The sequence below is a fragment of the Corylus avellana genome, chromosome 7 (assembly GCF_965113065.1).
Source record: "Corylus avellana chromosome 7, dhCorAvel1.hap1.2, whole genome shotgun sequence".
NCBI lineage: Eukaryota > Viridiplantae > Streptophyta > Magnoliopsida > Fagales > Betulaceae > Corylus > Corylus avellana.
In genome coordinates, this window is record NC_142496.1 from 1,927,129 (window position 1) to 1,940,521 (window position 13,393).

Below are 13,393 nucleotides of genomic sequence, written 5' to 3' on the forward strand. Positions count from 1 at the left end.
TCTTAAACAATAAGACCAGCTTCCACATCTGAAAAGTGAGCATATATATGTTTTCAAATATTCGATTACGATGGTGTGTAGGACGTTTTCTAAATTTTTTTTTTTTTTTTTTTGTAAAAAATTTTGTACTTTGTTTTGAAAAATGTTTTTATTAAAAATTAATTTTCCAAAAATTATATTTAAAAATTAAAAAAAGTACATTATAGTATTTGAAATCTCTAATTAGATTTTTTTTTTTTTTTTTTCTCAAGGTGGGATTAATTAATCTCATATGTTATCCTTCTATTATGAGCATCTAGAGAAACTTGTTTGGCAACTTCCTTCTTGCTGTCTTTCTACCACAGGGGAAACAATTGTATGTGAACATGTCAAGTCAATTCTAAGAGTCATTGTAGTTTTTATGAGGTTGTTGTGATATTGAAAGCACTGACGACTATTCATGCACATGCATTTCTCCTTTTTTGACCAAGAATAAATCAAAGAAAGGTAGGCCATGAGAATAAATCAATGGGTAAAGTTTATCTGGATACCAAGACTCTCCCTTCAAGTCCTCCACGCAATATTATGATTAATGTTAAATTCGACATGGGCCCATGATGTCCATTACTTTCAAGTGATCATCAATAAGGATGATGACATGAAGTCCTTTTATTTTATATTAATGTTGGAAAAACATATTACAGAGCACTGTGAAAATTATTGACCTGCAAGGTGACAGCAATGACCAAGCTGGGGTAGTTTTTCATCATATTAGTCTTCGAGAAAAATATATCTTGACATAGTGTCTAATTAAAATGAATTATGAATTACATAGATAATATCTAAACTCAAAATCTATTCGAATATCATGTTAATCACTTGTCTCTAAAAATTACTGGTAAAGTATTAATTAAATAATTAAATTTACTTCTTTCTATTAGTTTAAGTTTTTTAGATAAATGATAATTTAATATAGTATATCTCAAATGCGTAGTTCAATTGGCTCGCCACTCCTTCCCCCAAGATGGTGGCTGCCCTCTATTTAAAATAATAATAATAATAATCATTTTTTAGTTTTTTTCATTTTATATATTTAATATATTTATATTTTTTATTAAGGGTGACATGTGTCATCATTTTATTGGTGTTGAAGTGGAACACTAATGAAATCTGTTAACTATTTGAAGAAATTTGACTTCAAGAACTAAATTGTTATTTTAGCATTCTTTTTAATTAAAGGCATTCCATTTATTAAGCTCTTTTGTAATATTATTCATCATTTTTTTTTATTTGTTATTGTAAAATGAATAACAAATTATTGAGAGTCACTATATATGTTTGGTATAGTTTTGAGTAGTGTTTTGGATTTTGAAAAATGTGTAAATTTAGAATTGATTTAGTGGAGGCCACATTTTAAAAAAGTATTGCATGTGGGTTGATAAATGAAAATTTAGTTTGGTAAAATTTTAAGAAGTACTGTATTTGAGAAAAAAAAAAATGGTTAAATACTAAAAAAAAACCCAAGGTTTAAACTCTTTATTTTTTGCTCTCTAAGTTTTCATTTTTATCAGAAGAGGTACATGTAGTTTTCATAAAGACGGAAATGGTACATCTGTTAAAATTTCGTCTAAAACTGAACAGAACGACACGTCAGCACCAATCAAATTGCGCCACTTATCCTATAATTAATTTTTTTCTTTTTTCTTTTTCTTTTTTTTTTTTTTTTAAAAAAAAGAATTAAAAGCGGACCCCAATCCTTCACTTAAAGGGGGAGGTGGGTTTCCTTCTGTGAGAGGCACAAATGGGGTGATTCTCTACTTGACTCCATTGAAGGGGCGGCCTTCAACCACAGAGGCCAGTTTTCACTTCTTTTCTTTTTTCTATTTTTTATTTATTTTTCTTAAACAATAAGACCAGCCTCCACATCTGAAAAGTGAGCATATGTTTTCAAATATTCGAAAATTTTTTTTTTTTTCTTTGTAAAAAATTTTGTGCTTTGTTTTGAAAAATGTTTTTATTAAAAACTAATTTTCCAAAAATTATATTTAAAATTTTAAAAAAGTACATTATAGTATTTAAAATTTCTAATTGGATTTTTATTTTTATTTTTCTCCAGGTGGGATTAACCTCATATGTTCTCCTTCTACTATGAGCATCTCTAATATTTACATATATATTCAACCCTTGAAGTGTGTTACAAAAAAAAAAAAACCTTGAAGTGTCATAAACATCTAACTGCAAGTCAAATTGTTATGTTGTAAAATCTCAAATAATATTTATTTTATAAAATCTCAAGAGAGTCATGATAAATTAACCATCCTGTTATTTGAAAACAATTTTACAAATAGTTTTACGAAAACCAAGCCAATTAACCATTCAGACACTGTTGTAATTATGGTATAATTTTCCTTTGGGTTTGAAATTAAATTCATTCTACGTATATAATTCTTCTGTGTAATACAAATGTATACTCACACACAGATATATATATATATATATATAGTTTTTCGGCATTTTTTAAATAAAAAAAGTTCAATATTTTTCTTGTAGCTTAACTTATGAAAAATAAACAAATGTAAATTATGAAAGATTTTTAACATAAGTCTTTCCGTATTTTCTTCTAGGACATGACGAACATCTTCACGAAGCCACAACCAGCTACTATGTTCCTCAGGTTCTTTTGGTGATTCCTCTTGAACAATTTCTCAACCCATTTCTTGCATCAAATCATGCATAAGTAATCTCCTCTTAAATGAAGTAATATATATGAGAGACTTATCTACAAGCACTTCAATACCATTTTTTGGAAAGAAATTACTTTTTTTTTTTTTTTTAATATTCCAATGACATAACCTTCTTTCCGTCCTCTGAAAAAACATGCAATGACAAGGAAAATGTCATTTTAGTGTCCTCCAACCCATCATAACTTATTCTAATTTTTTTTGAATTTTTTTACTAGAAATTCTTTTGTACTCATCCAGTTTTCTTTTCCAACAAAGTATATCTCTTTTTCTTTAGAGCCAAGCCTAGCGTTGTTAAATCTAGTGGCAATCCTCCACTATGACGTACTGCATCTTCTGCAATTTCCACATAACCGTCATTAGGTTTGTCTCTTTTAAAGGCATTCCAACAAAAAAGTTGAAGAGATTCATCATGATCCAACCCATTCATCTCGTATGTTGAACCAACTCCATGTGCAAGAAGTAAAGGTTTATCTCTTGTTGTTATGATAATTCTACTTCCTAAGCCAAACCAATTACATTTTCCAGCTAACTTTTCTAATTGGAGAGAATCATCCACATCATCAAGAACTAGAAGTATCCTTAAACGGGAAAGCCTTTGCTTTATCAAAGTACTTCCTCGATCAACATTGTCAACCACTGGACTTGAATTTCCTAGGATCTTTGAAAGAAGTTTGTTTTGCAATTGGATCAGACCATCCTTTTGGCTGGAAGCTTCGCTAATGTTTTCAAGAAAACAACTACATTCAAACTGAGCATCAATTGAGTTGTAAATGGCTTTGGAGAGAGTTGTCTTACCAATTCCACGAGTTCCGAAGATCCCTACCATGCGTCTTCTGTCATTCTTCTCTATATCCAAAAGCGACTTCACCTTTTGTACACGAGACTCTATTCCAACTGGATATTGGGCAACTTGAAAGTATGTCTTTTTTACTAATATCAAATTCACCCATTCAATGATTTCACGTATAAATTCAGGTTCACTCCTGCCAATACAAAAAGATAACAAAATATCTAATGTGATGCTTTCATACAAAAAGAAAAAAAGAAAAAAAAAATTATGCATGTATTAAACAGGTAAGACTATAAAGAAAAGTTGGTGGTACAAAAATTATATATACCGCAATAAATGGAAAGTTCATTTTCAATTTTAGGTGATGAATAAGTTATTTAAGCAAATTATACCATCCAAAACAAAGGAATTGGTTGAGTTTATTTAATTCATGAAGCACACAATGAAACTAAGAATAATCCTCTAAGAGAAACGATTAGGCTCACCACAGATGTTCTCTCTAAGCACAACCTCTCACGAAACCTAGGGTAGAATTTCGTTCATTCTCTCTAACAATAGAGATGAATATATATGAGTCACTAAAACCCTAGACGCATCACACACTTTACACACGTTTAAAAACAGAATCTGATGTGTGGTGTCCGGACAGAGGAAATGCCTGTCCGGACGGCAACTCTAAAAACAGGTTCGAAGACGTACGAGTCCGGAGAGCATGCAGATAGGAAGCAGACGGGAACTTTATGGAAATTGTGTCCAGACAGGCTATTCTCATGTCCGGACAGCTAGCATGAAAATCTAAATTTGAGCTCTCGGATTTCCACGTCTGAATGGGCAATCTTCCCGTCCTAGCGACCTTGCCTTGTCGATGGATCTTGTTGCTTTGGAACTTCCGTTTTGATCACCGAATTAGCCAACACAAGAACTAACAAAGAGGACCCCTAACATTACTCGGTTATAAATACTTGTTTCCTAACAGCCTCCTAGACAAATTAGCCACACCTCTTAGGGTTGTCTTCCACCCTTTCCCCTTCATTTCATCATCTTAATTTGAACATTTTTTCAAGTTTAAGAGTGGTTAGAAATATTGGTTTGATTTAGTATTTTTGACGGATCTATGTCGTACAACAACGATAGAATGTATTGTCCCCTTTATTTCTACTCTTGAGGATCTTCATTAGCTCGTCCAAGCACCATAAGAATGATGCGTATTTTTACAATGATTGAAATCTCTGACGCTTCAATGGCTTTCAAGAAGTGCTGTCGAAATTTTTCGACACTTCTAAGCTTGTCGGCCATGAAGGAGTTGATTCACATTTGACACAAATTTGTGTATAGATGGGCAATAAAATTTTTGCGAGTATCTTCACTTCTAAAACTCAAGAATACACAGTAATCCCATTGAGGCATGAAAGAGAAAAGGAAGAGGAAGACGAAGAAGCTCCGTGGAAGGCCATGGACGAAGTTGCAAGACTACTACTTACGAGAGAAAATTGAGATAAGAGAACTGCAAAGCCGCCTGCGTCATGCAACACGCGCACACATAACGTGAAATGTGACACGTGCAAGGGCAATGGCAATGACAATGGCAATGGCAATGTCTTTGAGCACTTTGAGGTGCACATTGCACTTTGCACGAGAGGCTCCGTAGAATCCTCGAACGATTCTCGATTGACTAAGAGAGCTTGGTTGACCAAGCCAACCATTTCAGATGCAAAAATAATGATATATCTAAACATTTCTAGCCGTTGGAATGGGTTAATGTCCAATTTATGATGTCTATTAAAGTGGAATTGGTGGTCACATTTTGTGATGGTTAGATCAAATGATCTTGGACCGTTTGATGTGTCCAAAATCACTATAATATGACCATTTGGTTGTAGGCAAAGACACAATTTCATATGGACAAAAATTTGCTACAAATTGGTTTGTAGCTAATTCATACAAACTAATCTAATAAAGTAACATGTGTCCCTTACCTATTAAAAAAACATATGAGAAGCATATATTATTAAAAAAATATATGTTTTTCTCACATGTTAAGAGATACATGTCACTTTATTAGACTGGTTTATAGTTTATAGCTAATTTTTGTCTATCTCATATACTCTCCTATAAACTATCTTTTGTGCTATTCTCTTGTTAAGATATTTATTGCTACTCTAAAAAATGCTATTTTCAAGTAAAATTTGGGCTTCATTGTATCCTGTAAGCTATTTAGTCAATTTCCTTAGCATTTAAAAAGGGGACAAAATACATTCTAAACATGTTGTCATTTTGATCCAAACTTGAAGTCCTAATTATTTTTGCCTTCATATTTTCATTATATTTTCAAGTTGTCTTCTTTCTAATATTTATATATATTAGCTATAGAGTGACATTTTTATATTAATATTAACAAACAATTTAAAATATAAAATATTTATAAGATATTCAAAACTGATTTTATGTGTACCTCACATCAAAATATTTTTTATAAGAAAAATATAAAAAAGCCCTCTTAAACTACCAGCCGCTTTCGATTTAGCCCCCTAATGTTCCAAAAGTGATAAAGTAGCCCCCAAACTACCAAACTATTGCATTTTGACCACTCCGTTAGTCCAAACCGTCAGTTTGGACGTAAATTCAAAACGACGTCATTTTGTTGAGCGGCTACTTTATCACTTTCTGAACATTAGGAGGCTAAAATGAAAACGGCTAATAGTTTGGGGAGCTTTTTTATATTTTTTCCCAAAATTTTTTTTTTCATAAAAGGGCATTGTAGTAACTTACCCATAAGAAAACGACGTTGTTTTGCAGTTTCCGTCCAAACTGACGGTTTTGACTAACAAAGTGCCCCAAATGCAATAGTTTGGTAGTTTGGGGGCTACTTTATCACTTTTGGAACATTAGGGGGCTAAATCGAAAGCGGCTGGTAGTTTGGGGGGCTTTTTTATATTTTTCCCATTTTTTAAAATAAAAACTATAAAACATTCTCTAAAATACACTAACAAATGGAACCCATTTTTTTCAATCGATCAAGGAACAAAAATATGTTTTTCCAAAAACTATTTTTATATTTATGTTAGATCATTACCTCTTTAGAAAGACATTTTTTTTAAAAAAAAAAAAAAAAAAACCTTCCAAAATACATTAACAAACAAACAGAGTTATTTTTTTATTGAGAGGAACAAAATTATTATTCTTTTTTTTTTCATCCCAAAACAAACTTTTGGAATGCTATAAATGCTGTGACACTTGGGATGCAGTGAGATGTAAACTACAAAAGGTTGATTGGCATCAGATGGTTTGGTCCACTTTTACTGTGGTTTAATTTATCCCAAGTGTGTTCATATTTTATAGTGGTTAAAAAAATTGCATTGGCAGGAAAATGGCCAAGTGGGCGTAAAAGTGGTGTGGGAGAGAATTTTGTGTTTCAATTATTTGGTGAAGTATTTGGGCTTATTGGCTTTTATAAGCTTATACACTCAAAATTGTTTTTATCTTTATATAACATCCTAACCTTGTTTCAAATCAAAAATAAAAATACCATCCAAAACATATTAATAAACGGGACCCATTTTTGGTGGAATTTTCTATTGATGTAAAAATGACTAATTACCAAAATATGATCTTAAAGAAAATGAAATTAGTTTTAGCGAATGTAGAATTCTTTGATAAGGTAAAAAATTGACCAAGAAAAAAATTTCAAAAAATTAGTAGTGCGTGTTTGTAACCAAAAAATAAAAAAAATAAAAATCTATAATTAAGGTAAGAAATACCTGTTCCCTAAATGCCACCCTGACAAATTGCTCACTTGTGTTAGGGCTGTCCTCCACTTCTGCACCATCATTTGCTTATCTTTGAACCTTTCTTCATGTTTGGCAAATGCTTCTCCAAAACTCTTTCTTTGATACCGTACTTCCGATGGATCTACCTTGTAGAATACTGGTACAACGATTTGTTCCATTGTTTCCCTACACTCAAGGATCTTCACAAGTTCGTCCAAACACCATGAGGATGATGCATAGTTTTGAGAAAACACAATGACTGAAATCCTCGACTCCTCAATAGCCTTGAGAAGTGCCGGTGAAATGTTCTCTCCTCTTTTGAGGTCGTCGTCATCTCTGTAGGTGTTGATTCCCATTCGAACCAAAGCATCATATAGATGGGCAGTAAAATTGTTGCGAGTATCTTCGCCTCTAAAGCTCAAGAACACATCGTAAACCCATTGACGGGTGGAAGATGAGGAAGAGGAAGTGGAAGATAAAGAGGAAGAGGAAGAGGAAGAGGAAGAGACTTCTTGGAAGGCCATGGATATGAAGAAGTGATTTTATTGATTACTGCTTACTAGAGATAACTGCAGAACTCAGAAACACCTCTATTTAAAGTTAAACAGAGAAACTTGTTTGGCAACTTTCTTCTTGTTGTCTTTCTACAACTGGGAAGCAATTGTATGTGAACATGTTAAGTCAATTCTAAGAGTCATTGTAGTCTTTATGAGGTTTGTTGTGATATTGACAGCACTGACGACTTTTCATGCGCATGCATTTCTCCTTTTTTGACCAATAATAAATCAGAGAAATGTAGACCACGAGAATAAATCAATGGGTTAAGTTTATCTGGATACCAAGACTCTCTCTTCAAGTCTACATGCGATATTAATATAGTTAAATTCAACATGGGCCCAATCCATGATGTCCATTATTTGCAGAGGAATGCTACAATGCATTCTACAAAACATCTCCCCACCATCTCTTCACTTTACTATTTTGAGTTTTTCACAAAAAAAAAAAAAAAAAAAATGTTAAAGAGAGTGGAGATGGTGAAGAAATGGTTTGTAGAATGAAAAGAAGAATATCCCTTATTTGCAAGTGGTCATCTCTGTGGGTAAAAAATGTTACAAAACACTCTGAGAATTGCTGACCTGAAAGGTGACTACAATGCCCTAGCTGGAGTAGTTTTTCATCATATTAGTCTTAGAGAAAAAGTCATATCTCTACGCAATTATATGACATCGGACGGAAGCAAGTTTAGTACGTTGGAAAGCTGATTCAAAGGCATACAAAAAGTCATGTTTCGTGAAGCTTTGCCAATTCCAACGTTTACTCGATCAAAACTGAAAACAAGTAGAATTATGAAGAAGTGGACAGACAAGCGTGTTCCAAATCCAAGTTCAAACTGAATTTGGAACGAGGTGATTATTTAATCTCCAACCATATAAAAGAAAGCTACAATATAATAGCCTCACAAAGTAGGGACATTATTTCACTAGCGCCTGCCCCCTTTGCAAAAACAGACGTAATTATTATCTAAAAATCATTTAGTAAGAGACCCCACCCCAACCTACACCATGTTCCCTCTTTACTATACCATATCTTATCAAACTATGCATTTGTACTTTTAACTATTTAAAAATCATTTCAATATTGAAGACCTGAATATTATTTTATGGGTCTAAAATTTACATCTACCTAAAGCCAGGCTTACGGTTTTGATGTTCATATAAATCGGATCCAATGGCTACAGCCAGGCTCAGCAGCATCAATTAAACAAGGGATTAAGCGGAAGCCCAAATAATAGTTTAATTCTTTCTCCAACACATGCACCCCAATAAATGAATAGCTTGAGTGATTAAAGTGGACAGGGATCCCTTTTATTATGTAAAGAAGAGTATTCATTTAATGGTTAAGATTTAAAATTAGCATATTTAACAGTATAATTAAGATTTTACATTATTTATTTTTTTAAAAAAAACGTGCTAATATTAACTTCATATACACAATTAGATGTACAAGCTTAATTTTAACCCCGACTAAAATTGATATAATATATTTCATTTGAAATTGAGAGAACCGTACTCCGATTAAAGTGAATAGTGCTTTTGTCCAACCAAAAAGATGAATTGTAGGAAATTTATATCCTTACAGAACACACTACAAGAATTTTAGTCATTTAGCTCAGCCTCTTTAGCAACTAAAATTAAGCAGAAGCATAAAGCTAAAATCCAGTTTAAATGTAATTTGGGCACCGATAATAGAGTTGTGGCAATCTCCTAGGCCTGCAGCAACATGAAGATCATGATTCAAATAAATAGCACTTCCTTTCCAAGTAAGAATAGGATAGAAAGCAAAATTCATCAAGTACTTATTTACTTATCAATCCAAAAACAAAAGGCTATGGGGATTAAAATTCAAAATGGGAAAAAAGACAAGGGAGTATGTGCTTTAGAAAGCAGTATTTCAAACCATTTCATCATACCCCTTTTAGGAGGCTGGATTAGTTTCACAAGCCATAAGAAAATGGAGCACAACTACTTTGGTTTGGATAGCTTTGTAATATGCATTTCTGAAAACCCTGCAATGGAATTCTTTTCAATCAAAAAATATCATTCTTAATGTCATAGAGTTCTTTTTTATTTAGTGAAAAAAAAAAAAAGAAGACGAAAATTATTCACATCAAACCCACTCCGCCACAATCAACATGAATGCCATTCAAAACATACATACCAAAACACACAAGACTGGTTGAATCCTTTGACTCGAGGTTGCTAACTAGCCCTTTGATTGTACCACCACCGTCCATCACCATTTCTCAAAATAAAGCTAATGTCTATATCATCATCATCATTCCTGTAAACAAGTAATATTAATTTCTACACCATGCTTTGAATCCCAAGGGGTAAGAAGCAATATTATGTGTACACCCAAATTTCAATATGTGAAGCACTTACATTATTATAACCCAAGTTCTGGGGTGATTTGATTGATGTAATTGCAATTCACCATATCCTCTGCATCTGAAATTCCTTGGCAGAAGGCAGATCACAAAAGCAGGTGCCTGTAACACAGGCCTGACACATGGAAGCACCAGTTTGCCATGTAGATAGAGTATAGTCCATCACAGATTCACAAGGGTGTTGAGAAGCATTTCATTCTCAGATCTTAGCAGCTATAAAATTTTCTGGTCCCAAGATTATCTCTTGTCCCTCTTTTGTTGGGGGTACAAATTGGATTCCAAGTTGCCATCACCATCATCATCACGACATCTCTTAGAAAGTTCAACACCATCCATTAAACCTATCGCTTCCTCTTCATATCTTTGTTCTATATGGAATCCACAACTTTTAAAGAACACTGTCTTTGAAGGATTATAACTGAAATCCTTACACTCAAATTTAACTCGAAGATTATCCGTCTTTAGCTGAGAATGGCATGAACCATTGTAATCCAACCATACACATTCTGAGCTGGATGACTTATATGTCTCCATGGAGGAACTATAATTGATTGGTTGACCATTATTGGTGACTTCAACATGAATCTGAAAAATATCTCCATCTTGTCCATCGCTCATTCCAATAACAGCAGAGAAAGCAAATGTTGTATTCTTTGAATTCAAATGTACAGGCCCGGTGAATTCCATTTCACACAAATTAGTATTTGAAACCTCTTTACGATAGCTGAAGCAATCTGGAATTTTGTTTCCCTGAAATAAACAGCCAAATCTACGGACCTTACGATGTCCCTATTACACGGATATAACAGATTTTCAGTGATACAACCAACAAATCAAGATACATTGTAACATGTACATATATGAGAGAGTGAGAGAGGGAGAGAGAGATACCTCACTGAATAAATGATATTGTAGAGCATTCCCTATATGTTCAGGGCAATCCGAGAAGTCAATCCATCGAAGCTTTGGAAAATTGAATATGTTATTAAATGGAAATCTTTCCAAAGACGTGCATCTACCCAAATAGACATAGTCTATATTTGGTGGAAGTTGTGGAATTTCTCGAAGCTGGTTGCAACCTTCCAAGCTAAGGCTACCCAATGGAACAAATCTGTTGAACCATGAAGGAAGGTTAACAATAGCACTACTTGATAGATCTAGACGTACCAAACTGTTGAAAGGGCATTCAAGTTGAAACATTCCTTCCAATGATTGCTGTGTTAGAGATACCGCTTCAACCCCAACAGGCTCTTGTGGGTCCACGGTATTAAACAAATGAGATCTTCTAGCTTCCTCTAAAAATATTTTCAATGACACGCACCCCTTAGCAGACACTTTTATTACATTTGGTGGGAGTCCTAGAATTTCTCGAAGCTGCTTGCAATCTTCCAAGTAAAGTTTCTTCAATCCAACAAATCTGTTGAACCATGTAGGAAGGCTAACAATTGCGCTACCTGATAGATGTAGGTCTGTCAATGATTGCTGTCCTGGAATTACCGTTCTAACCCCCACAGGCTCTGGTGGCTCCTCCGTATCAAACAATTGAGATCTTCTACCTTCTTCTAAAAATATTTCCAATGACAAGCACCCCTTAGCTTCTACCTTTTCTACATTTGGTGGAAGTCCTAAAATTTTTCGAAGTTGCTTGCATTCATTCAAATCAAGGAACTTCAATCTAACAAAACTTTCGATGCATCGTGGAATGGTAACAATATCACTCCCTGATAGAATTAATTTGTACAACATGGAGCCACAATCAAGTGTGCTGAAGAAATTTGATTCTGATAGGGTACAATTTCTAAGATTCAACTCTCGAAGTTTTGAAAATACTATTGAAGAAGAATCATCAATAGAACCACTTGAATTTTTCGAAGGTAACAATTGGAGTAATTCTGTCCCAGATGAAATTGCAGATTCCTCTAGAGATACAACAGAGGGTATGGATTGTCTATTATCCTCTACCTTCTCTACAAACCTAACTTTTGAACAATTGTCGAGAGAAAGATACACTAAATTTTGTGACTGATAAATGCTATCTGGAAGATTCGTAAGGTTTGTGCAATTGTTTAGAAGTAATCTTTCAATCCTACCCATGTACCCAAATGATGAAGGTAGTTCTTTTATACCAGTACAACCATTGAGACCAAGAGACTCTAAATGTTGCAGTTGATGAATGCTATCTGGAAGATTCATAAGGTTTTTGGAATTGTCTAGATGTAGTTTTTTAAGTCCAACAAGGTACCTAATGGATGAAGGCAGTTCTTCTATACCAGTATCATGAAAGTAGATATCCTCTAAACATTCCATTCGACAGTCAATTTCAGGAAAGTTCTTAAGCATTGAACAACCAAAAAATTCGAGATATTTTAGAGATCTCAACTTTAAGCTTTTCGGGAAACTTCTAAGATTAGAGCAGGATGTAATGATAAGCTCAACAAGCTGATCAAGGAATCCAACAGAACAATGAACCTCAACTAGATTTTCGCAATCAACAAGTTTCAACGACTCTAAATTTGGGATCCTTGAAACATCCGGGATTGTTTCAAGGAATTTACAGTCATAGAAATCCATAGTTGTCAAGTTTTGGAAATGCTGTCAAGAAAAAAAAAGGAAAATTAGTTTGAACTTTGAAAGAAATTTACAACAGAATTTAAAAACACAAATATGATAATAAAAATTTTACCTGAACTCCTTCCAATATCTTGATGCGACTATGAGCCATTCTTAAAATCACAAGGTTCTTTCCACGAAAATTGGAAGGAAAAGATTCTCCTGGATATTCAGCCCAATCTATCACTCTTAATTCATTAGAGTAAATATTAGGCTCTTCAGAAAAGTGTGCATTACGGTTTATAAACAATCTGAGCATTTTCATCTTCTTGAAGGTTTTAGGACTCAGCTGTATTATGAGGTCTGGACCTGGCAAATCTATCAATATGCCCTCAACTTTGTTTGTTCCCTAGCAAGACAATGTATGGTTAAGTGTAGCAACAAAATGATAATATAAAGTCTTACATATTTTAACACTTGCTAGAACTATAATTCTAGTCTTGATAAAATTTATATCTATTTTATATAAATATATAGATATATGCATTTATTACTTTGTAAAAAGAAATAAGCTTATACTCGATTTGCTTCGTCTTTGTATTGCCCTTTTTTTATT

The 13,393-nt window shown here is 33.4% G+C and overlaps 2 protein-coding genes across 2 annotated transcripts; both read right to left on the bottom strand.

Annotated features, from left to right (window-relative positions):
- Positions 1 to 2,493: 2,493 nt before the first annotated feature.
- LOC132185011 (disease resistance protein RPV1) lies at positions 2,494 to 7,907 on the bottom strand. Its single transcript, XM_059598828.2, has 2 exons — positions 7,272 to 7,907; positions 2,494 to 3,706 (listed from the first exon to the last, which is right to left on the bottom strand). The coding sequence occupies exons 1-2, from the start codon at positions 7,802 to 7,804 to the stop codon at positions 2,953 to 2,955; spliced, it is 1,287 nt and encodes a 428-aa protein (XP_059454811.2). The 5' UTR covers positions 7,805 to 7,907; the 3' UTR covers positions 2,494 to 2,952.
- Positions 7,908 to 10,403: 2,496 nt separating this feature from the next.
- LOC132185522 (protein SUPPRESSOR OF npr1-1, CONSTITUTIVE 1-like) lies at positions 10,404 to 13,304 on the bottom strand. Its single transcript, XM_088518057.1, has 3 exons — positions 12,911 to 13,304; positions 11,119 to 12,819; positions 10,404 to 11,016 (listed from the first exon to the last, which is right to left on the bottom strand). Exons 1-3 carry the CDS (start codon positions 13,100 to 13,102, stop codon positions 10,465 to 10,467), a joined length of 2,445 nt encoding a protein of 814 aa, XP_088374183.1. The 5' UTR covers positions 13,103 to 13,304; the 3' UTR covers positions 10,404 to 10,464.
- Between the last annotated feature and the right edge of the window lie 89 nt (positions 13,305 to 13,393).